Here is a 26,760-nt window from a genome sequence, read left to right as displayed (position 1 = left end):
ATACGCAGTGCTAATTAATTAAACAATGTTATTACTTCATGCCGTTACATATTATGGTATCGTCGTTGACATGGTGTGCGAATAATCTCAGTTATTTTAATATTTCAACATAAATATTCCGCATATCACATGTGCATATGATAGCAAGTTGTCAACGACCATCGATAGAATAAATTAATCCCTACTAAACCCAAACAGATGACAATGTGCCATAATTTCAATGCAATAATAAAATCTGCACACCAGGATGTAAGTGTAGTAAACACTTAGACCTCACATCACATGTAAGAAGCAACAGTCTCTAGCAACAATAAAATACAACCATTTTGTAATCTCTTCGTACTTCCTCGTGCATAATTGCTCGTCTCGCATTTGAGTCACTGTTATGTGCGGATTTGCGGAATGTAGTTTCTAATTGTTCCAGTTTGTTGTGACTTTACTTAATTTATTTTAAAATCACAATTGATAAAATGATTTTTATCAACCACTGCTTTTTTCCAGCCGGCACTGGTTTTTACTAACCGTCTAATATTCAATATTAAAATACTCATTAAATGGTCATTAACCACGTAAATATTGACGTCGCCCGGTGAAAACTTCCCGGACCTGATTTGGTGTTTTTTTCGGTAACTGTCATTATCGCAAAGTGCTAACTGATACTTGTAATTTTCCATACTGATCTCTATAGTTAGTGTAAACGGGGACAGTTTGTGTAGAATTTAAAAATGTACATTTCCATTGCTCTTAATTGTATATTATTAAGCTGTAAGATACAACTACTTGGTTACTTCAGGCTGTCAAGATTTATGTTCCATAAAAAAAATACGTATTCTTTAGGGTTTATACACCGTGTTTTTATTGAATTCCGTTAACTTCGGGATATCGGTAAGTACGTTTAAGTAAACTAAATGGCATAGTTAATTTGCGATTTTTTATTTATTTTTAAAAAAAGTAATTAAATGTTGCATATAGCTTTGTTGTAACACGGGCATTTCATTCAACTCAACCAAACAATTGAAAACTGTGACATATCAATGTCATTACGAACATCAATCGTCCGAGATAGTACTTTACGTTTAGGAGCAAATGTATGAACTCGTACTGAACAGTAATCAATATGTAAACAGGCCCTAAGGTAAGTGTACACACTCGTAAGGGCCTTATAAGATGAAAATTAAATATTGATTATCTCCGAAATGGAGTTAACTAGAATACCGGTGTCTTTGAGAAAGTTACTTAATTTAAGCTCAGGGATGCACCCTTGAAATTAATGGTAATAAAAAAAAACACGGTGTATACCATTCCCAGGGCAATTTTATTCATAAACTCGTGTCATGGCATATGCAGTATTTGCATTTTCTATTTTCATTTGTACAATTTTTTTCACTTAAACGGCAGAAGACATTCAATGAGCAACTGGCAACGCTGAAAACGTTTGAAAGCCCTTTAATGTCGCAAACATGAACTCCGAGCGAAAGTTCCCATGAAAAGCTTTAATCTGGGTTCACAGGCCAATTAGGAGACAAGAAGTGAATATGTACTAGGTATTTTACGTAACATTAATACTTTGATATATTCTCTCAAGAGTATTGAAAACTTTTCCATTATTTATTTAACGTATTTAACAATGTAGTTAAATAAGAATCTAACAAATTGAGGTCTGAATGAATATTAAGTACCAACCATGCGGCTTGTGTCATTGATATTAATATTTTCCAAAAATAACTAGTTAGTACACTGGATCCAATAAGAATAAAATATGCGAATGGTAAAAAAAGGACTAGCCATTTCTACCAGTTTGTGCTGGTGCCAGTTAGGAGATGCTATTGTTAGGTTAGATTGGATAGTAAAACTATGCTAGGGATGATGACACATGTTAAATTTTATATTATAATCTAGTTATTTGGATACAAAATATAACGAAATGATATAAAAATAGGTACATATTTCAAAGTTTGAAATTTAGATTTTTATCTTCTAAAATGACCTAAATATTCCATTCGATTCCTTACATTTTAATGAAAACTAATTTTTAAGTATTAAAGATTTTTACATGTTTTTCATACATTACCTCGATGCTACTTCTTTACTAGACGAGATGTCACGTGGCACACCAAGCTATACCTTATATTAGCGTTTCTTATCCTGTGGTCCGCGGATCCCCAGGGGTCCGCGAGTGTGGGGGTCCGTCGCAGACTCACCTATGGACCATTTAACAACAATAAATAAATGTTTATGATTATAATCACGTTCCTACACTGGTAGCGTTTTTGGAAACCTCTGGTGGAGCATCGTTGCCAACACAAATGCAAGACGAAATGATTAATCAAATAATCATCTCCGTGCCTTGAGGTCTTCGTTACGGGATTATTTACCAGTATAAAATTAGATAGTAGACCTTTCAACACAGATTATCTTTAAATATCCTGTTACTCAGTTTTGAAACGTAATCCTCTTTATCAAGGTTTTGGGTGAATCTAAAAAAAGATATTAAATCTTTTTTTTTTTTCTCAACCTCTCTGAAAAGGCCTTCTCTTCTTGTGTATACCTATATTATATTAAAAACAAATACAGAAACAGATTAGAACATTTTGAAGTGGAATCTGATTTAATATTGCGTAGTACGAGTAGTAAAATCATCCCAAATATCACCAACTTAGATGCGAAGAAGCAGCACCAACCTTGACATTTTTTTTTTGTATTTGCAGTACTATTTTAATTTATTAAGGAGTCCTTTATTGAAAAACGCTTTTTATAAATAAGTTTATATTATGAAAGCTAATAAAGAATGTAAGTAATCGTATATATATACATATATAAATTTTGCTGTGACTTATTTTTTAAAAGTGTGTTTTAATAAAAAAGCACGTCAAGATCGGTTACCTTATTTCTAATGCTAAAAAACGAACGTTTAGCTCATAAAGTGAACTGTTGTTTCCTTGACGAAAAGGTGTAACATCCCTTAAACAATCAAGTTACTTGGATCGACCGTTACTTTTGTAATCGTGTTCAAATGTTTTGGATGTTTTCGGAATAATATCCACTTGGAGTCCAAAGATACTTACGTACACATTAGCATTTGACCTACTATATTAAAAGCTATATTTTAGCTAGCTGGCGGCAATCTAGCAAATTCTATTCTAGTCCCGAGTGCAACTTGACCTCCATTGTCTAATGGCGTTATTCATAAACGTTCGTCAAATTTAACAAACTGTTAATCGTTTGTCCTTATCCGACATTCTGACATTTCTATTTGTTAGAAAGAGACAAAATTTAACAAAGGTTTATAAGACGTTATATGAAAGTCTAGATATATCATGGTTTACGAATTAGCGAATTACCAATTTTTACGGAGTAGTCAGTCAGAAACAGATTAAGATATAAAAAAATATTGTTTATTACATAAACTTGCAATTACATACACTTGCCAACTATAGTTTTAAATACATCTAACTAGTTTTTAACCATCAAATTATAAAAAAAAATGATATTTTGCATAAAAATCATCAGAATTTGTCACTTCAACTTCAAATTAAACTTCTAAGGACCTTACCCGATCTGATACACTCATTGAACCCAGTAATTCATATACCTCAATTGCAAATGTAGTGAGACATTATGTTACTATAAATAAAATATCGCATGCTCGCCAACCCTTGCCAACCCGACTAATATTATAAGAATAGTGAGATGTAATTAATAGCAATAGAGTGATATCTATAGGTATGTTCAAGCGCATTTATTACCTATTGAGATAGGTCTAGTGGAAACGGTATTGGAACGAAGTTCCTTATCGGTTAGGTATAGGTAAAAGATAATAGTTTTTGCCGGAACCAGAGAAACACGACACACTGACCCTGTACGTTATACATCTCCTTCAAGATCGACTGTAGTAAGACATAAATACTGCTATAATTAAACGTTCGTGTGCTATAATTGCTCCCCAAACGTCTAATAAGTGTAATAAGAAGTAATAAGATAGCATCCCGCGCCGCGCGGCTTGTGCAACGCCACTTTCTAACTGACGGTCCCACTCGGTCAGTTGGACACCAGTGACGTAATGTTTACACGTGTTACTTAACTTTTATTTGATAAAAGTGCTTACTTTGCATCGTAACCCTGTTTCGGAAATAAGATATCTGTAAATATCATTAAATAGTTTTGTGGAAATGCAGGTCATTACAGATTTTCCTCCACGTTTTCTGAAAACTCTCGAAATTATGTTCGCAGTCAGCAAAGGTGGGATACCTATTGTTTATTGTAATCATATATATGAGACGTTTTAAATTATAGGTCCAATTTTATGCTTTGTACACTTCTGGAATTATTATTCCATAATAATTTTAAAAATATGTCCAATACTACTAAGTACGTAGAGTTTCACAAGATAAAGTCATTATAGACAAGCACGCTCATGCAGGACTACTGAATCTGCACCTGCATGTGACCGCACTTTTCACAGTAACGAAAGGGAAAGAGCGGCCACAGTGAAAATGCCTCGAACGCCTAGCGCCGTAATTTTACTCTTAATCATCGAATAGGCGCAATTGTCCGATGGGCGCACTTGTCCCGCTCCCGACTGATGCGTCTTTGGTAGTCTTGGTCTTACGTTGACGCTGCACGCTGTTAATGCAACGTCCCATCAATGTTTTCAACGTGAAGCTAAACTCAGCGCACGGCGATAACGGGAGACCAAGGTTTAAGGAAAAAGTGGACGAATTAGCTTCGGTGACACGATAGCGTCAGTTCAGTCAATTCCACCCAGAAAAATCACGCCAGGGGGATTTTATTGGTTTGTGGACGCGATGTCCTGCCGATATATCCAAATCTCATTATTAACTATTAACGTAGAACCGCTAGTATAGTATAAGTAATGAATTTTAAAAGAATATCAATAACGTCGTTTACCTTCATACTTACCTCGAAGTAACCAATCGTGTATTTTTCCGTTTTCATAGTTTTAAAACCAGTTTTATTTATGTCTTTTCGGCTCAATGTTGAAAAAGTATTTTTAAATCAGATTTTATATGCTTAATATTTACGAAGAGTTTTCTTTATTAGTACTGGGAGTTTATTGTTAGTTATACATATTTATGTATCCCAAAATATAACATAAAACACGCGTTGTTGCAATAATGGTGGCCAGGAGTCTTAAGTTACATTCATACATAATTATTTTGAGAATTCACCAGTAACAATGTTCCAAACTATTTTTATCAAGCAGATACGTCTGCAAGCGATACCTCCAAAAAAATGGAAAAATTTACCGCTTCAAGCAAAAACTCAAACGCAGTGCATCTCGCTTGCACCAATGTCAGATCGAGGGAGATGCATTGTGAGTTAGTTTGCGCAGTCGCTAGCGAATAGTGGTAAGGATACTATAGCACCCCGAGAATACTATCACAGTTATCAGTTATGCATACGGCCACGTTCCCAGGCAGTCAAGCTCGAGCCGACTGTCACACGCCATCGCATGTTGACAAAGAGGCATTTTTTTCTGTGAACACGCAAACAATACTCGTAATTACATTTAGATTTGAGCACGTGGCATAGATAATCTAAGTACCTACATGATTCTGATTGTAATATTTAAGCATTTTTTATTAACACCGAAAAGCTTTTGAAAACGTTCTGTACACTCCTGATGAGTAAAGTAATAAAGTAGAAGTCGATATAAACGCCGTTTGGCAATCAATTTTACCTTTAATTAATTTACAATATCACCCCTATTTGTAAATTCATCCTTAGACGAAAAATCAATCCAACGAATTCTCGAAAATTCAATCAAAAGATTTTTTTCGGAATATACGTTATATAAGCTTTTTGTTTACTCGCAGGAAGCATAATTCAACGCCAATTTTTGTATCATTATTTAATAGGTAAATCAAAGTGATACTATGAGTCGGCCCCTCATTTCGACAACATCGGTTAGCCCAGATACGAGGGTGGATTGAAGAATTCGCGGCCTGAATATTAAAAACAAAACAGAGGTTTTTTAATTTATTTTTATGTTTCTACATAGTCCCCGTCGAGTTGAATGCACTTGTTCCATCTGGATTCCAGTTGCCATTACACCACTTTTGAAGAAGCTTTCCTCGAGACCTTCAAAATAGGCATCCACCTCAGCTTGGACCTCGGCGTTCCTTGAAAATTTCATACCACCCATATGTGTTTTTAAATTGGGGAACAGATGAAAGTCCGATGGTGCTAAATCGGGTGAATAGGGTGGGTGGGGCAATAATTCAAACCCACATTTGGCAATCTCCGCCATCGATATTAGTGACGTGTGAACACGTGCATTGTCCGATTCAGATTCAGATTCAGATTTTTTATTGGTAAAAAAAAAAAAAATACAGATTTTTACAAGTCAAATAAAATATCATATTCTTAATTTAAGATAGACTTAAATATGCGGTATAGCTATAATTAAATTACAATTTCAAAATGTCAGTTGTTTACTAAATGTCAGGTAAATAATCGTAGAATAATGTTATAAATTGATTTAGAACTAATAACAAAATGTCAAAATATCATCAATTAATTAATTTAAATTACAAAAGAAGGATGCGTACAACATTTACCTACTACAAATTATCCCTTAGGTATTTCGAGTTCGTTTATATCGTAACAGGCTAATTTAATAAGTAAAGCCTTTAATTTATTTTTGAAAATTGTGTCACTGCCTACATTTCTAATATCAATTGGAATTTTATTATATATTTTGGGTCCTGGTGGAAGATAACTTTCTTTGTCAACATTCCAGGTCTTTTTATTTTCAGAGCCTCGCGTAATCTGCGTAATAACTCGCAATAATAGTCGGAATTTATAGTTTTACCTCTCTGGAGATAGTCAACCATTATTATTCCCTTTGCATCCCAGAAAACAGATGCCATGACTTTATTGGCCGACAAAATGACTTTGCCTTTTTTGGGAGGCGGAGATCCAGGACGAACCCACTGCTTCGATTGCTGTTTGGACTCTGGTGTATAGTGGTGGACCCACGTCTCGTCCATAGTTACAAATCTGTCCAAAAAATCTTGAGTATCGGCTTCATACAGGTCTAGACATTCACGTGAATTAGTACGGCGAGCGATTTTTTGTCCCACTGAAAGAAGCCTCGGGACCCATCTCGCCGACACCTTGGAAAAACCTATTCGTTGACTATAATATTTTGAGTTCTTTCATAAGAGATGCCTACGATGTCAGCTATTTCCCGCACCTTTAATCGCCGGTCTTTCATTATCAATTCGCATATAATTGCCACATTGTCCGTGTTAGTCACCGTTGTTGGCCTCCCGGGACTAGGGTCATCTGCGATACTATCTCGCCCACGCCTGAATTCAGCTGCCCATTTTTTCACCATCGTATATGATGGACAGGATTGCCCTAATGTACTTTGCATATCATCATAAATTTGCTTCGGTGTCAATCCTTTTTATGCAGGTATTTAATCACAGCACGCTACTCTAATTTCTCCATTTTCACGATATCTACCGACACGTAACTTTACATATGCCGTAAAATTGCTTTTAAATGTAGACGCCAATTGAAATTTCGCAGGAAGACAGTTGAATAATGACAGTTCAAAATGGCGGCAGTAAAAGAAAAAAGTTTTTTTTTTTATTGGCCAGGCCGCGAATTTTTCCATCAACCCTCGTATTTTAGCGGTTTTCGAATTACAGGCTAGTATTTAACAAAACATTTTAACTGGGTTTATAATGGAGATAACTGACACCTGCTTTCAACTGTTCGGATACGGTCACCGCCTGTCGATTTCACGCCCCGGTACCGGTAATGGGCTCTTGCGGTTTCCATAAATGGTTTGACTGAATTGATACCGCTTACCAGGAAAATGTGAGTTGACGTCCTGTTTACAAATAAAAAATATTCAAATCATGTGTTTGTTCCGACTGATTCCTAATTTCGCTCTGTGGCTGTTGCGTCATCTGATCTGTAATAAATGCGAATTATTGTTTTATCCGTATTCATGCCAATTGCATGCTTTATAGGAATTTATTTAAAACTATCAAAGATACTTTACGAGTAAAACTTGATACAAGACAGACCATTTTAGCATATATTTTTACGGCACGGTACAAGTGTTACGTAGGTATCCATATAAGTAAAATATAAAGGGCAACCTCGTTAGTGATCTATTCATGGAAACCGCGTTGTTAGATTTCAAAACTTCCCCTTCCACAACATTTTAAATATGAAATATAAAAACGCGGAAGCAACCTTTCAGGAATTTTGCAGTGAGGTTGACTGCCATCAAATTGTTTAAGTTAAGTTTGATCTAACTCCCGGTTTGTTCACCTTTTACTAACTTTGTCACTAGATGGGTAAGACAAAAAATCTAAATTTTATTACAAGAAAATGCAGTAACAGTAATATACTTAATACGATGTATGAGCTATTAATGAGTCCAACGGACCTGCATTTTCTTACAATAAAAGTTAGCTATTTTCAGTTTTCATATCATAAAAGTCCGGAAGAGGTATTTCAGTCAGTTTTTACATAAAGCCGCATCCGCCGCGTCGGCAAGTTTTTGCGGGGGCGGTTACTGCCCGGCTATGAAATAATATTAAATATTGGAATTTCTTACATAATAATCCGCTCCGTTAGACGCCCCTTTAAATCCGCTAGTTTTAGTGAATAACCTGTGCAACGCAGCACCGATGGCTGCCATGTTCGCGGACACGTAATATAATTGATTTGATTGATTGAACGTCCCTTTTAACTTCTGACAAAAGCACCCTTTCATCTATATCCGTTAGAGGACGGCCTTTGAACCAAGGGTCCTCTGCTCTCCAGAGATTTATCCGGCTTCTGTTTAGTAAGTATTTGTAAGTATTTACCCCCTTATTCATAAACGTCTACTAAAGTTAACAAGCCGCTAATAATCGTTTGTCCCTTTCCGACGTCTTGGTATGATGGAAAGGGACAGTATAACATCTCTTCCAAATTTGAATTGGTGGTATATTTGGTGGTATATTTTGATTGTAACTAAACTTAAATTTGACATTGTTTCATAATAAACTATTATTTCCGACCTATTTTCTTATTCGCGATATAATTTAGTAATTTTTAATTAAAACAAGAAATATTACTTTGCTAATCCGCGAGAAAATAACGTGTTAGTCAATCAGTGCTAACCCGTTATACTTACTTGCGTATTTTTACATGCAATTAATGTTCCCACCCTCCCACCGCAAAAATAAATACGCAAATAAATATAACAACCCACCACCAAAAGTACAAAACTCGACACGTGTTTCGCCTCTCTACGAGGCATCCTCAGGAGATGCTGGAGATGTTGACGGTCTGACACCCGACAACTGACTGAGCTGTCTAGAACGGTCGGCCATATTTATACCTTGACCAGTCCCCCTACTGTGCAAGTGTGAGTGAGATGGAAAAATTCGTAATAACGGCGATGACGCAACATTCAACTGTTCGTTAAGAATCATCCCCCTATTGTTGTACCTAATTATTTCCAACTGTTCCAGAACACTCAAACGCAATCCTTTCTCGCAAACATGTAAAATATCAAAAGAATGATTCTCAGGTAAAGCATGGCCACTGTCTATCAAGTGCTTCGCAAAATTTGACTTTTCTGGATGGTTATGTCTGTATGACGCAACATGCTCCTTATACCTGGTAGTGAAATTACGGCCTGTTTGCCCCACATACACTTTATTACAATTATCACAAGTAAGCTTATAAACTCCAGATTTTTTTTCCCTTCTCGATCTTATCTTTCCCATTGCAAAGTTTAGAGTGCAAAGTGTTGTTTGTCCTAAAAGCCACAGGAATGTCGTTAGATTTTAAAATTTTGTAAATTGCATCTGACAATTTGCCAACATAAGTTATGCTCGCTTTGTATTTCTTAATCGGCTCAGAGGATCGTGCAGCATACAACATAGTGTTGACTATACTATTTCGCTTTTTTCTGATGATTCCATCCACAACAGACTTATCATAGCCATTCGAAACTGCTAAATGATAAATATTATTTAGTTCAGCTCGATAGTGTTCATCAGAAAGAGGCACAGTCAACATCCGATGCACATAACAATGAAAAGCAGCCAACTTATGCTGCCATGGATGCGTCGAAGAAGCCGGGATAACCGAATCAGTATGTGTAGGCTTACGGTAAATTTGGAAATGATGCCTATTATTCACTCTCGAAATTGTTAAATCCAGAAAATTCAATGAGTTGTCTTGCTCCAGTTCCTTTTTAAACTTGATTTTCGGATGCTTACTATTAAGTTCAGTAATAAAAGCATCCAGTTGGCCCATGCTCCCCGTCCAACAAATAATCAAATCATCTACGTATCTAAAATAATATAATATATTATTATTGCCTACAATGTGCCGGTTCTCAAAATGGTCCATAAAAATATCCGCCATTAAAGGACTCAGCGGAGAACCCATAGCCAAACCATCACTTTGCAAATAATACTGTCCCCCAAATCTGAAATAATTTTGTTTCATACAAATCGCAGTAAGATCTATCATCTCATCTACCTCCCCTGGATGCAACCGTTGCTTTTCAAAAAGACCCCTAAGAATATCCAAAGTATCCCCATATGGCACATTCGTAAACAAACTGTCTACATCTAATGAAAGAAGGACAGCATTCTCTGGTATGTTTTGTCTTCTTTCATTAGATGTAGACAGTTTGTTTACGAATGTGCCATATGGGGATACTTTGGATATTCTTAGGGGTCTTTTTGAAAAGCAACGGTTGCATCCAGGGGAGGTAGATGAGATGATAGATCTTACTGCGATTTGTATGAAACAAAATTATTTCAGATTTGGGGGACAGTATTATTTGCAAAGTGATGGTTTGGCTATGGGTTCTCCGCTGAGTCCTTTAATGGCGGATATTTTTATGGACCATTTTGAGAACCGGCACATTGTAGGCAATAATAATATATTATATTATTTTAGATACGTAGATGATTTGATTATTTGTTGGACGGGGAGCATGGGCCAACTGGATGCTTTTATTACTGAACTTAATAGTAAGCATCCGAAAATCAAGTTTAAAAAGGAACTGGAGCAAGACAACTCATTGAATTTTCTGGATTTAACAATTTCGAGAGTGAATAATAGGCATCATTTCCAAATTTACCGTAAGCCTACACATACTGATTCGGTTATCCCGGCTTCTTCGACGCATCCATGGCAGCATAAGTTGGCTGCTTTTCATTGTTATGTGCATCGGATGTTGACTGTGCCTCTTTCTGATGAACACTATCGAGCTGAACTAAATAATATTTATCATTTAGCAGTTTCGAATGGCTATGATAAGTCTGTTGTGGATGGTGGAGAATACAAAATGCGCTTTTTAAGTTTAAATGAACTTTTATTCACTTTTATATTAAAAATTATTACAAAGGTGATCGCGGGACGTGTCGTCGGTTCGGATCGAGAAAGAAGAGAGCGAGTTGCCACATGCAAATTATAGGGCAACTACAAAATATGTTGCTATACAGAAAAATAACTTAAGCTAAGCTTACACGCTATATGTTTTGTATTAAACATAGTTGGGGCCAGGCAATTACATAAAGGTAAAGATTGGACCCGCCAACAGGAATCTAAACATAAGAGAAGTTATTAAAACTACAATACAGGTAAAGGACATAACTTAGTTATGGCTCTACGAAATATCTTATTATTAATTTTAACATCAGCTACCCTTACTAATCCGTCCCTACCAGGGAACGTTTTTACTATACGAGCCATTGGCCAATTTAATGGAGAGGTGTTTATATCCTTTACAATTACCAAATCACCTTCCTTTAAATTAGTTTGCTGGTATTTCCATTTGGGGCGGCTTTGAAGTTGGGTCAAATAACTTTGAGACCAGGTTTTCCAGAAGTCTTGCTTAATTTTAGTGCACATTTTCCAAAATGGAACCCGATTTACTGAAGTTTCCGTGAGATCAATTTCTGGATAACTTGTTAAGGCTGCGCCACAAATGAAGTGTCCAGGAGTTATATAATCACAATCATTAGAAATAGCAGAAAGTATAGGTCTACTGTTCAAAATTCCTTCAATCTCTATGATTACAGTGTTAAGTTGTTCATAGGTCAAACATAGATTGCCTACTATTCTTTTGAAGTGGTGTTTTACACTTTTGACGCCACTTTCCCAAATTCCTCCAAATGTTGGAGAATAACTCGGTATCCAATTAAATGTTATGTACTTGTCTGAGCAATATTTGTAGACAGAGTCTCTACAATCTTTGGAGGAGAATAGGTCATACAAGTCTTTTAACGTATTACAAGCACCTTTAAAGGTTTTTGCATTGTCACAAAATATATTTGTGGGCATGCCACGCCGAGAAATAAATCGTTTAAGACATGCTAAGAAAGTTTCAGTCGTGAGATCAGAAACAAGTTCTAAGTGAATCGCTTTTACAGCAAAGCAAACAAAAAGCGCAATGTAGCCTTTAGTGATAATAGGTTTTCTAATGCGAGAGACCTTTACGTTAAACGGACCGCAGAAATCGATTCCTACATGCTGAAAGGGTCTGCTCTGAGTGATTCTTTCTTTAGGAAGATCTCCCATCAACTGCTTTGCCGCTTCAGCTTTCATTCGTATACATTTCATACATTTATGCACCACCTTTTTTACCTCCCGTATACCATTCACAAGATGATGTCTCTGAGATAGAGACCCTAATACTAGTCTAGCGCCTGCATGCAGAAGTCTCAAGTGCTCTCGTTCTATAATGAGATCGGTAATAAAGGAGTTTTTTGGAAGTATAGATGGATGCCGCTTGTCATAAGACAGGTTCTCTGCATTTTGCAGTCTCCCCACGGCCCTAATTACACCGTTTTTATCTAGAAACGCTAATTGATCACCAATTGACACAGGCTTATTTTTTGAGAGCAAGACTAATTCTTCAGAAAAAAGCGAAATAGTATAGTCAACACTATGTTGTATGCTGCACGATCCTCTGAGCCGATTAAGAAATACAAAGCGAGCATAACTTATGTTGGCAAATTGTCAGATGCAATTTACAAAATTTTAAAATCTAACGACATTCCTGTGGCTTTTAGGACAAACAACACTTTGCACTCTAAACTTTGCAATGGGAAAGATAAGATCGAGAAGGGAAAAAAATCTGGAGTTTATAAGCTTACTTGTGATAATTGTAATAAAGTGTATGTGGGGCAAACAGGCCGTAATTTCACTACCAGGTATAAGGAGCATGTTGCGTCATACAGACATAACCATCCAGAAAAGTCAAATTTTGCGAAGCACTTGATAGACAGTGGCCATGCTTTACCTGAGAATCATTCTTTTGATATTTTACATGTTTGCGAGAAAGGATTGCGTTTGAGTGTTCTGGAACAGTTGGAAATAATTAGGTACAACAATAGGGGGATGATTCTTAACGAACAGTTGAATGTTGCGTCATCGCCGTTATTACGAATTTTTCCATCTCACTCACACTTGCACAGTAGGGGGACTGGTCAAGGTATAAATATGGCCGACCGTTCTAGACAGCTCAGTCAGTTGTCGGGTGTCAGACCGTCAACATCTCCAGCATCTCCTGAGGATGCCTCGTAGAGAGGCGAAACACGTGTCGAGTTTTGTACTTTTGGTGGTGGGTTGTTATATTTATTTGCGTATTTATTTTTGCGGTGGGAGGGTGGGAACATTAATTGCATGTAAAAATACGCAAGTAAGTATAACGGGTTAGCACTGATTGACTAACACGTTATTTTCTCGCGGATTAGCAAAGTAATATTTCTTGTTTTAATTAGCATGGATTTCCGCAAAGTAACGCCTGATTCTATTAATTATTAGTAATTTTTGTTAAAATGTAAAGATAGTGAACGAATATTTCCCATATTAAGTACTGTTTATTTTTTATACTCTTATTAAATTAGCCAAATGGTACGTATAGAATGGGGGAAAAGACAATCATCCTCGCAGAGTGTACTAATGGTCCATCATTCGGACTTTGTTGTAATTTATTAACAACATGGTTTGTTTGCTTGAGGCTCTGGTGTTAGTGCATGCCGTCCAAAACAAACCATGACTGCCTATTGTCTATAACTTATTTTTAGAAATTATTAACACAATTTACTCTAGTATAAATTAACTGATAATATATTGCACATTTACTCTATATTCAAAAGCATGGGAATGCACTGCATGCCTGTACCTACAGAAACGAAGGCAAGGCTATATAGGTAAAAATAGTAAGTATGCGTTTTAGTTGATACTTATTTAAGACCTTTATTAGTAATATTATTTTTGTTACAAATTTCTACTTTGACAACACTTGGTTAATAAAATCAGGTTGTTATGATTTTATAATTGTCAAAGTTGCAACTTTATAGCCCTATTTGAATCACTATTTAGCAATGTATTTATTTACATTAGCATACACGTGGTTCGTCCTCGAAGAGTCAGAAACCTATGTAACCTGCATGAGCTGTTATGGTAATTGGTATGAAGCACATACATATTATACATAAGTACGCAAATAATGTTTTAAATCTTTTTATCATACATAAGTTAATAATAAACAAATTTACATAAGACTCTTCAATTTTAGTGAGACTTGAGTCCTCGTTCCTCGATGATCTCGCTCGATTTCGGTGTACTTAAGATTTAGTAGGTACGTGAAAGTAGAGCATGCTGCACTGGAACTTAAATTAAGTTTTTTTACAAGTGCTCCAAATTCGTAGGTAGGCACGAAATTTGTTCGAGTATCGTCTCAGTTTGACACACTTCATTATAATTTTTAATCCGTTGTTCTAAATGACAAAAAACGTTAATTGAATCAAACGTACTGCACTGTGAAATTATGATGCAATTTCACAGATAAATACCTAGTTTCACGGGCAGTCGGAACCGATTATGAAAGTTCCCAGTCGTCATCGCGCGAACTGTTATGCATTTGCGTGCCCTCGTTCCGTCGATCGCTGCTATTCTTAGAAGCTTTACAACTTCTAAGATTGGTTTGTGGTCGGAAACTTTACAAAGTAACTTTTATTAAATAAATTAATAATTCCCACATGGTACGATGTATGATATACCTGATATACCTCTTCCTTTTTTTAGGGTTCCAACGAAAAAGGTACAAAAGGAACCCTTATGGTGCGACTCTGTCCGTCCGTCCGTTTGTCACAACGCTCGAGAACCACTTAAGCTATGAATTTGATATTTGAAATAGTTATGAACAACATTTTAGTACATATAAATCCTCGAAATCATTTGTCCTATTAAACACGGATGAAGCTGAGGTTGAAAGGATTATCATGAGCCTAAAAGACGATTCCGCGGTCGGTTGGGATGGCATATCGAACAAAATAATAAAGGCATTCAGACATATCCTGGTTCCACCACTAACATATATATTTCAAAAGTGCATCTCTGAAGGAATATTTCCGAAATGTCTTAAAAAATCCGTTGTAATCCCTGTCTATAAATCTGGAAGCAAAGTTCAAGTAACAAATTATAGACCGATTTCTCTTTTGCCAGCGACATCAAAAATTCTGGAAAAAATTATTAATAATAGACTTGTGCAATATTTGGAGAAGCATGCTTTTTTGTCAAAGACGCAGTTTGGTTTTAGGTCCAAGTTATCAACTGCAGATGCTGTACACGAATTGACAGACTATTTAGTTCAGGAACTAGACAAGGGTAATAAGACAATTGGAATTTTTCTGGACCTCGCAAAAGCTTTTGACACCGTTTCTATTTCCATTTTACTGCACAAGCTTGAATCACTAGGTATTAGGGGCACACAGCACAAATTAATCGCGAGCTACCTAAACGGACGAACTCAATGCGTAAAAATAGATAACATCATCAGCTCAGATTTAGAAAACACATCTTACGGCTTGCCACAAGGGAGCGTTTTGGCCTCTACCCTATTTTTAATTTACATTAATGACCTATGCAATCTAAAGATAGATAGTGGCAAAATCATTTCCTACGCAGATGACACTGCGCTACTTTTTTCCGCAAAGTCAACAAACGAGGTTTACGAGTACGCACAACGAGGATTCAATGTTGTAACTAACTGGCTAAAACTTCATCTACTAACACTGAACTCTGAGAAAACAAACTTTATAAGCTTTTCCATGCGGAAATCAGACCCAATGTCAAATAATCACACACTTTACGCACATAACTGTGAGGACGAAACAAATAAGCCCTGTACATGCCCATCTATAGCTATTACTGACAACATTAAGTATTTGGGAGTCATTATTGACGAAACTCTCTCTTTTAAAAATCACATTGAAGCATTGTGCAATAGAGTTCGAAAATTAATATTTGTATTTAAAAAACTTCGATCGATAGGTGATCAAACTTTAATCAAGCAAGTATACTTTTCACTGTGTCAATCGATACTAAGTTACTGTATTTCTTCCTGGGGTGGTACAGCTAAAACAACACTAATAAACCTAGAAAGAGCCCAGAGAGCTGTACTAAAGGTAGCTACTTACCGCCCATTCTTATACCCCACTGAACTCCTTTATAAAGCATGTGAAGTACTAACTGTTCGTCAACTATTTATATTAAGCACAACACTTAAGCAGCACACCAAAATTCCTTTCAACACTGCATATACTAACAAAAGGCGCAAAGATATTATATGTATACAAACAGTACAAAGAAAACACGTATTTTCTTCTAGATTTTTTGTCTTTTTGGGCCCTTATTTGTACAACAGGTTAAATTCAAAATTAGACTTATACCCACTTAGCTATGTTGGTTGTAAGAATATTCTACGACGCGCCCTTCAAAAAATGACATACGATGATACAGAGAACTTACTAATAGTCGTAAAATGATTTCTTACTGTACTTGGATATAGAATACTTAAATAAGTTAATTTGTTAAGGTTATCACCCTACCAGATTTTTATTGTGTACTATTTATAATTATTATAATTAAGTGAATAATTACAAATTAATTAATATGGTCCTATTCTGCCTGAAACACAGGAACTCCTAGTTCAGGCATTTGTAAACTTTTCCTTATCCTTAATCCTTAGTCTTTAAGTGCTAACACTGTACTTGTACTGTTTTCAATAAAATTATTTGTATTTGTATTTGTATTTGTAACCTACATTGAAAGTATTATTTTTTATTAACTATGAAAAATGCCTAATATGAAGAGGGGGCAAAATTTCAAAGTACTAGGTCAAGTGGGGTATCATTTGAAAGAACTCAAATTGTAAGTACATAAACAATAATTATTATTAAAAAAAAAAAACGATTTATGGAGGAAAATGTGAAAAAAAAATACTACCTAACAAAAATAATACCCCCTATCTCCGAAGAAAAATTTAAAACTTTTTTACACAATATTAACAGTACTATACATTTTACAGGAAATATATAATCAGACCTCCATCTTGATAATTTCTTTTTTAATTAACAAAAAATTCTATGAGATTACATTAAAGACACCTTTTTACAAATAAAAGAACAATTTTTGAAATTGGTTCACATGATAGAGAATCCTCAAAAACCAACATAAGTGCATTACATCGCGTAAATTAGTTAGACGCCGTACCGCCATCTATCGAATTAGCCGATAGATGGCGCTGTACACAATTATACTTAGTACTTCTGATCAAGTTTTTCGCCTTTATAATTATACGAGAACCCTCGGTGTGCGAGTGAAACGAACTCTCACTTGACCGGTTTTTTTAAAATATGTATGGCCCGACAAAGTATATCGTATATGCTATACAGTATACACCATACTTCGTCGGACCATATATTACCAACCCAGAAAAAAATGTATTAAAGATTGTTACGAGTAACATTCTCTGTGCGGGTAAAATACGTTTAACATCAAAAGAACTGTCTCAAAGAACGGCATTCTGCGGTTGTAAAGAGTTTCTCGTGATACAACTATAATTTTACTGTATAATATACTAAAATGAAATATTAGATAGGGTTAAATTAAGATAAGGTTAAATTAGTAATAAATGAAAATAATGATGAATTAGGTTTCAAAGGTTTCTAATTATAAAATGCGCTAGGTACATGAGTAAAAGCATAAATATGATAAACAATGTAATGCTCTCGCGTAATATAAGCAAATATCATACGATATTGTATGAGGGCACGGTGACGCACGTCGTATGATTGCAAATTATGGAATTGAACACGCTCCATAACTACATAAATAGATAATGATGTACGATAAATATGCAACATTCACGGTTGATGCCGATGCCAGTTGCATGCTGACCTCTTATCTCCATTATGTGTTGATGTAGTATTTGCAGCACCACTAAATTTTATCCTTACGATAAGGAAGTAACTAAATCAGCAAGTCAGTTGGCTTTTGAAAAAGAGGTAAATAAACTCAAATCTCTAATACCTAAGCTAATTCTCTTGTATTACCTAATTTTATTATTTTAGTTTTATTTTCAATTCCCGACGCAAAAGAGGGGTGTTAAACATATGGTTGATGCCAATGTCTGTCTGTGAGTCTGTGACATCGTAGGTCTCCAACGGTGATTTCGGTGCGTTCTTCTTTAAGTGAAAGCCGGTCCTTGCGGTGGTTTTTAGCTATATTTCAAAGAAATCTATTCAGCATTTGAAGAGTCAGCACTTTTCTACAATTTCTAAAATGATGTCGGTAAGGCACATAATGGATATTTTTGGGATATAATAAATAAATAAAAAATAAAATAAAAATTATTTATTCTCAGACAATTAATACAGTCCATATTTGTTAGTCAACTGTGTATCAACTGTGTATCAACTAGCGTAGGGTTTTTTTTATTTAATATTATATTGGTGACATTTATTTTGCATGCTTTGTGACAATCTTGGTTCCTGATCAATCATGCTTAGGGTTACAATGTGTCCAACATTTTAGTACCGTACCGTAAATTCCTTATTTATAATAAAGACCAGAACACAGAAAAACCGGTAACGTTAATATGCAATGCAACAAAGACACGAATCATTCTACTCTAAATAGAAAGTAAAATATTAACTAAAAATGAAGCATTGTGTCACTACGAGTTGGTCATTTCGAATATTAGCCATGTCCCATTTTACTTTATTTGACTTTTGGGTTAATGTTAATTTCTCATGAAACAAGGTCTCGTGATTAGTTTAGCTGAACACGGAGAGTGATAACAGCGTGGCAATCAATTGTTCGTTAATTGAAAGACACCTTTCATTATAATTATTAATTAAAAATCACTAAAAAACGATGTTGGATTTGTCTATGGATTGCGTACCTGCTCTGCTGTAAAACCTCGACAGCTAATCCTACAGGCAGTTTTCGCTTTTGCTAAAAATTTGTGTTGACTAATTAAGGTTTTCTTTTGTTTTCAGTTTCATTGAGGCGGACAAAGTGTCCGGTTTCTGGACGTGGATGTTCGTGCTCTCTAAAGTGCCCGAGCTGGGGGACACGGTGTTCATAATACTGCGCAAGAAGCCGCTCATCTTCCTACACTGGTACCACCACATCACCGTGCTGTTATACTCTTGGTTCTCGTTCACCGAGTACACGTCCTCGGCGCGCTGGTTCGTCGTTATGAACTATTGTGTGCACAGGTTAGTAACATGCAAGCTTTTATTTAGTTTTATTATCGCCTTGAAATTATACTAGTGCCGCATTCTGGCACATCCCTACTAATAATATAAATACGAAAGTAATTCCGTCTGTTTGTTTGTTCTTCGCACTTACATGCTGAAGCGATTTAAGTAGATGAAGTTTGTTAGGGTTGGACCAAGCTAACCCCGCATGACATTTGTAATGACTGTTGTGCTTGTCATTGGCACTTTTTTTTTCATTAATAGTTTATCTTAGCATTCTAGTTCTTTACACGTGTTACATCCTCTACATAACACAATCGTTATATAATTACCTATTATTTATTGTTAAAATATATATATATTTACAGCGCGTATTTTAGATACGACCACATAATCAAAGGGCAGTTAGTTTAGGCTGTAATTAACACACTTTCATAGGTTTTATAAAAAAAAATACGACTTTTATTTTTTGATACAAAATAATTCAGCAAGCAATGTATCACTACTTTGTATTAACTCAAAACGTCTTTATATTAATATATTAATGACGCGACGTCACCACTGTCACAAGTGATCATGATGTACGAAATACATTGCCGCTCGAAAAAATGCACAAATTAATTATATTCTGGTAGTGAAGATTAAACTAAGAAAATCTTTCAGGATTGTTTTATACCACTAATACCTAAATACGTCTAGTTTATGTTTGAGGTTATATCAAAAATACACACTGTATATATATTGAGAGGAACAATGGAATATGATTTAAATATTATTGAAGTTTAATAATAGCTTTTGCATAATTAACCTAACCGGTCAAAGTGCCAGTAAGCATGCAATGGCGCTGCGAAACGTCTCAGATTTAGATAAATTTCATCCGTCAACAACGTGCTAGGCACACGGGGGAGCAGTGACATATTACCAGATAGTTGACCCTGTTTGTAAACAAATCTACCTAGTGACATAACATGTACCAAATATTTACGCGGATTTATAAAAGATAATTTATGCATGATTAAATAAGATTCTTTATTTACAATAACAATATACATAATGGATGTATACATGATTTAATTTGAGATATTTTTATATGATGTATTAATTAATGGGTCAAATACATTATTTAGTAATTATAGGACACAAATTCAAAATTACAAAATAAAATACCACCGATAGTGGTGGTTCTGTGAGCTGTAACCTGCAGAGGAGAACAGCCGGACATACGAGTACGAAAGCATTTTTGCCCAAGCTAAAACGGAGATTTGCGTTAACGTTCGGTCAATGATAAATATCATAGCTAGTTGCTCACGCCTCGCTCCAATGTGAGATCGTTTAGATGTAATTATTCTCTATTACAGAATAGTACATTACGATACAAGTGCGAAAAATAGGAAATTCGAAACGAGTGGCGATATATTAAAACACGACCGAAGGGAGTGTTTTAAATCGACACGAGTTGCGAATTACCTATTCGCACATGTATCGTACAACGTTTTACAGTACATATGGCCCTTTAAATGTTCGACACAGTAACGTAATTGTGCTAATTTTCGCACTAGTGCTATAAAGTAGCACCATATGTACTGTAAAATATTATAATGATGGTCATTAAAAGAAAACTAGAAATGGAATTAAATATAAGAGGAATGAATGCATTTAAGCATTTCAGTTTAACGAATGGGACTTGTTATTTAAGTACACGGAAAAAATTGTTATGTAAAATTTACAGATAATTAGTAAAATTTACAGAGAAATCTGTAAATTTTACAAATTATCTGTAAATTTAACAAAACTGTTTTTTCCGTGTACCTACTATATGCATAGTATTTAAAAATAGATTTAACCCAAATTGACGCCTTTTTTATCACTTAAAACTTCAGAGCTCGAAAACACTTTAACGGAGGTTGTGAAATAGCAAATCAAGATAATATTGTTTTGAATTACTTTTATGAATGAATATCGACGTTAGTGAATATATTTTAAACGTTTTTTTTTACTGTCAATAAATCTGTTAACCAACAATGTTGGACTGTAGCAAAACTATTATTAATATTTATTAAATATACTGATCACTTCCATCATACCCGAGCCGAAATCAAACGGTCCGATTAGGAGAAATAGACTCAGTGTAACAGTAATTGATATTCATTTACGACTATATATCGGCAATTGAAGTGTATGTAAGTAACACTTGTTTACTTATGTTTTCAGCGTGATGTACTCTTATTACGCGCTGGTGAGCATGGGCAAGTACCCGCCCAAGGCCCTCGCCATGACCATCACGGTCCTGCAGCTGACGCAGATGATCGTCGGCTGCGCCATTAACGTGTATGCCCACAACTACATCACCAGCGCCACAGGCGCCTGCGGCATCAGCCACTTCAACATCAAACTCTCCATGGCCATGTATTTCTCCTACTTCGTCCTCTTTGCCCGCTTCTTCTACAAAGCCTATCTCTCTCCCAAACCGGGAAAGAAAGCCAAATCGGAACCAGTCCAGAGTCAAGCTCCCAGCGCCAAGAAGAATTACAACGAGTATCCTCGGCAACGGAACGGAGTGGTTGGCGTCGCCCACTAGTCGTAGCGAGTTGTGATATGTGCTAGGTTATTGTACAGTTCCCGTATGGCTGTAAGGGTACCGAACGGATCGGACGCGCCGGCTCGACCGCAACATTCGTTGAGAGCGTGATCAGTCTTTCGGAATTCCATTATTTTCGGAACAAACAACTTTCAAATGACGCTAACAAAACGTCAAACGCATGTTGTGAATAATTTAATAGGTGATTAGGTTGAATAATGCTTCTAATTATTTGCTCATTTTGGTGTTCGGTTTAGTTTCATCTAGATTAATTGGAAAATTATTGATGTGCTTCGGACGCAATTACTATAATTATTAAATAGAAATTCAAACAATTCTTGTAATAATGATGGCACATGATCATCGCGACACCGACATTAGTTATAAGAGCAGTCGCGGTGAAAAAAAATGTTTTAGATGAAAAGTAGATCAATAACTGCGAATGGTAGGCAAAATGTAGGTAATTTTTGAAGCTTGGTTGTTGCGTAGCGGCCGGCGGTCCACCGCCCGCGCCGGGCGCGCGATACATTCCGCTAGATTGTACAGCCGGGCCTAATGGCTTTGTCGGTAAACCTAACTTCTACCAGCAGATATTATTATCGAGATGAAGCAAATCTCAGTGTTTAAAAACACCCGGATATCTACCGGTCGACATTAAAACAAGTTGATCGAGAACATATTGACGTAAAGTAAAAAAATATAAGTCTAACAGGTTTTTTATAATCCATTGTGGGCTGTTCTGTTGATAGTCGATCAGATAGGATTACCGACGGTGTCATCTTCGTCTATTGGCTTTAGTGTACGCTTCTGTGAGTAGTGACGCCCTCCCAGAGTGAACTGATGCTTTTAAATGGGTTCTTTTCTTTATACCTTCTAGTAACTTTTTTAGACGCTTTTATACGTGAATTAGACACTAGGGCGACTGACTGTAAAAATGATGTATTAAAACGTTATACATAGTGGCATTTAATGAATATCTGCCGTTGGAGAGTGTATTTACGCCCGCTCTGTTAAACTTTATAGCGACTTTTACCCCAATAGTACGGTCTGCTGCTTTCTGACCCATATAAAAGCAGTAGTTTTTTGTTGTTGTTTATCGTATTTATTACTTAAAGAAAACCGAGTGATTTAAAGGTAATTTATTTGTAAATGGGTTATATACCTCTACATTTAGTAAGGTTATGGTTTCGCTGTGTGACCGTTGTTGTCTAGGTTAGATAACTTTGAAACGCTTGTCAAACAAGCGCACAAAGTGTAAGATTACAATTCCTGATAGGGGAATAAGCAATATTAATGTTTGATGAAATTAACAGTGCTTTAGTGGAGGCTTATGAATTAGATGGTCCAGTTCTATAAGAGGTGTGAGTCGTGTATAAAATCAACCGCATCGGTTTAAAAAAAGTAAAGAAATTGAAGCGATATTAATATACTATTTACGCATGTTTTACGTGCGCTATTTATGATTGCATGATCAAAACTAAACTCTGAGAACTGAACCATCGACGTGATCGTATGCTAGCCACAAATAATTCCAAATAAAATAAAATAAACTTCAAATGTCTTTTGGCTTCGCCTTAGGATTGCGGTAGCCAGTAAACGTCACTGATTTGTGCCATGTAAAGGTACTGATGCTAGTGTATATAGCGCAACCGGATGAAACAACTCTGCCACTTCTGGTCGAAAAAAATAAAATTTAAGTCTAACAACGGAACGATCCATTGTTTTAAGCTCGTACCATAGATCGAATAGGTTTTGTAAGGATGGAGCCGAATCAGATAGTTATACGTAGATTACGTAGTAACTGAGCACATCGACTGAGCCGCATTTTTATATCTGTTGGGTTCACGAAATAATTGGAACATTTTGACGCAAGACATTTGATAGTTGTTCTTAATTACCAAGACGATTATACCTAAAAATAAATACGGATTTTTATCCGGATTCTAACATCACAAAGATGTTGTTAACAATACATATTTGTTTGTAAATATGCTAATATAATTCCAAGCCAATGCTTAAGTAGGGCCGAGATAAATCACTATAATACATAATTTTTGTGATCAGTGAGGTCTTTTAGTCCCATCTCGAGACGGTTATATAGCTTTGTATGAATATGGAAATATGCTTAGCATGTGGCGTGTGGAAACAGCGTTCCGAAGGGTAGTGCTGTTGTGACCCGTGTGCGTGTCGATTTTATAAACTATGTTAGGTTAGCAAGATGTGATGCTAACTTAGTCGCACACAAATTAGTTCTTAAGCGTTACTAAAAGTCCAAAATAGTTAGTCATTTTACTATTAGTGTTGGGAATTCTGACAACTACGTACTTACATTTGGTCAGACAATGCCCTTTGAACTATACCTGATTAGTGCAAAATATTAGAGTTAAAATGCTAAGGCTCGTAATCTTTATACTGAGATCTGTTGTTTTATCACTTCTTTAAGGGCGCAGTAAATCTGAGACAGACTTGGAATAAGTTTTAGTCAATTTACTACACACCCGCCCTCGGGCCGTTAGACCAAATGTAAGGATCATACCATAGACCCTGTGTCAGTGATATAATATAATGTTCGCGTCAAGTACATACTAACGAAAAATTGTATTTTGAATTTAAATATCGTTGTTGATATTTCCCCTGACATCTTACAGTTTTAGACGAGTTTAAAATGATACTGGATCGCTGTCAAAGAGAACGAAGACCACAAATTTTACCTCTAAATAGATATACTCTGATATTGGTATCTTATTGGACGCAAAAACATGAGATAAGCTAAACATGTAATACATAGATGTAACCGTTTTTGGTCTTCTTCTTTTCATTGAGCGGGTCCAGTTCTACAATAATTTTAGATTTAGATTAGAAAATGTATTCCCTAAAATGACTTAAAGTTTGGTTAGCCAGTGGACAATCATAGTAGTGTTAGGCCAGGTCAATTTCGTCTAGTTCCACTATAGAAGTCACAATTACATGCTAAGTTCATAAAAGATTATATTTTGCAGATAGGCTGTTATTTTCATTGTCCAGTCCATTGTTTTATTTATGGATAGGTGGGTTTAGACATTATTTAGACATAATATAATATATGATAAGTAAGATTTTTTTTTTTTTGTTACTTATGTATTTTTTTATTACAAAGCATAATATGAATTTACGAACCTTGTTCTTGGTGTATTTTCATTAAAATAGGTAGTGGATTTTGTGATGCTTATTATTTGTTTTATGACAGTTTTTTTTTATCTTTTTAACTGCCTTGATAAACGAATCATGTCATTTTCAAGTTTATGCTGTGATCAGAAAAAAATGCCACGGCAAAACGTTGTATATACAAAATCAATAGAATTAGGTACTTACGTTATATTTTGATTCTATTCACTTTCTTAAGTTGATATTGGTGCCCATACTTAATAACCTGATGACATGCAAATTTCAACAAACCTTGACGTTTGGACGTAATTTCATATTGTACCAATTAATCAGTACAAAAACAAAACAGTCTAATTGGGCTGGGTAAATAAATATTATTACGTACTAAGAATAACTTTCTGGTTCAGGTAAGCGTTGATTTAGCACGCTCGTCAATGTATTTTTTATTGAAAAATCTATAAGAAGAATCCAGCCATTATGTCTTGGTCTGGACGTGTTGGCCACATGGAGGGTCAAATTTAATTATTTGCGTTTTCTTGTCCATGTACCTACATCCAATGCTACCATCACATGAAAGCGTTATACGCTTGCACTATTTAAAAATTCGAAAAGATTTTTAATAATATAAAAAAATTGTACCTATTGATCGAAGGGTTTCGACTATGTAACCGAATATTTCATATTGTATACCGAATGAATAATCAATATTCAGTAAAGACATTGTCAAAAACATTTAGCATTTACTTATTTTATTTATATACATGTATATATATGCGTATTTTTCTCGCATTTACAAATGCTGTTGTTGTTCTGCCTAGAATGGACTAGCGGTTACAGTTCCATAGTACTCAATAAAATATTTTAAAATATATTTTTGTGAATGTTTTGTGGTTACAATTCTGGAGAAAATAATATTGTCAGATGTGCATCTTAATATAAAGAATATGGAATTATTCTTACAATCATTCATTTGTATTTTCTGGGCGAATAAAGCGTTAGTGCATTAACATTGCTTGACTTTTAATTCTAAATTTTGCCTTTTACTTCGATAATTGAAAATTCGTAGCGAAATTTTCACACCGCCGCCAAAAAACGTTAACGCACTGTTTACGTAGCAAAATGTACCATTGACAACCACGTCGGTTCATGTGTGGTCAATTTATTTATTTATTTAATCTTTATTGCACAATACATGAAGGTACAAATGGCGGACTTAATGCCTTAAGGCATTCTCTACCAGTCAACCAATGGGTTAAACCAGAAAGATTAAGTAGGTGCAGTGTCTTTTAAAGTAAATGAATTTGTAACCGAGACTATATATGAATATAAACTATATATTGATAAACTTACACATATACTTAATACAAATAAACATACATATATTAATACATACATAATTATACCAAGTGTGAATCATTAAGTTGATGAAGAAGAAAGTTTGTCAAGGAAATACTTGCGCAACATGCGCTTGAATGTGAG

General features: G+C 35.3%; 1 protein-coding gene across 1 annotated transcript in view; it reads left to right on the top strand.

Annotated features, from left to right (window-relative positions):
• Window positions 1–26,290, top strand: part of LOC133519796 (elongation of very long chain fatty acids protein 6) — a 55,377-nt gene extending 29,087 nt beyond the window's left edge. The window contains exons 3-4 of the mRNA XM_061853901.1: window positions 19,356–19,577; window positions 21,771–26,290. Of these exons, the coding sequence (XP_061709885.1) occupies window positions 19,356–19,577; window positions 21,771–22,137 (589 nt within the window). The 3' untranslated portion in view covers window positions 22,138–26,290. The remainder of the gene's footprint in view (window positions 1–19,355; window positions 19,578–21,770) is intronic.
• Window positions 26,291–26,760: the final 470 nt, after the last annotated feature.

Source organism: Cydia pomonella, chromosome 7, assembly GCF_033807575.1.
Source record: "Cydia pomonella isolate Wapato2018A chromosome 7, ilCydPomo1, whole genome shotgun sequence".
Taxonomy (NCBI): Eukaryota; Metazoa; Arthropoda; class Insecta; order Lepidoptera; family Tortricidae; genus Cydia; species Cydia pomonella.
The sequence above is the reverse complement of the archived record's forward strand: the minus strand, read 5'-3'. Positions and strand labels throughout refer to the sequence as shown.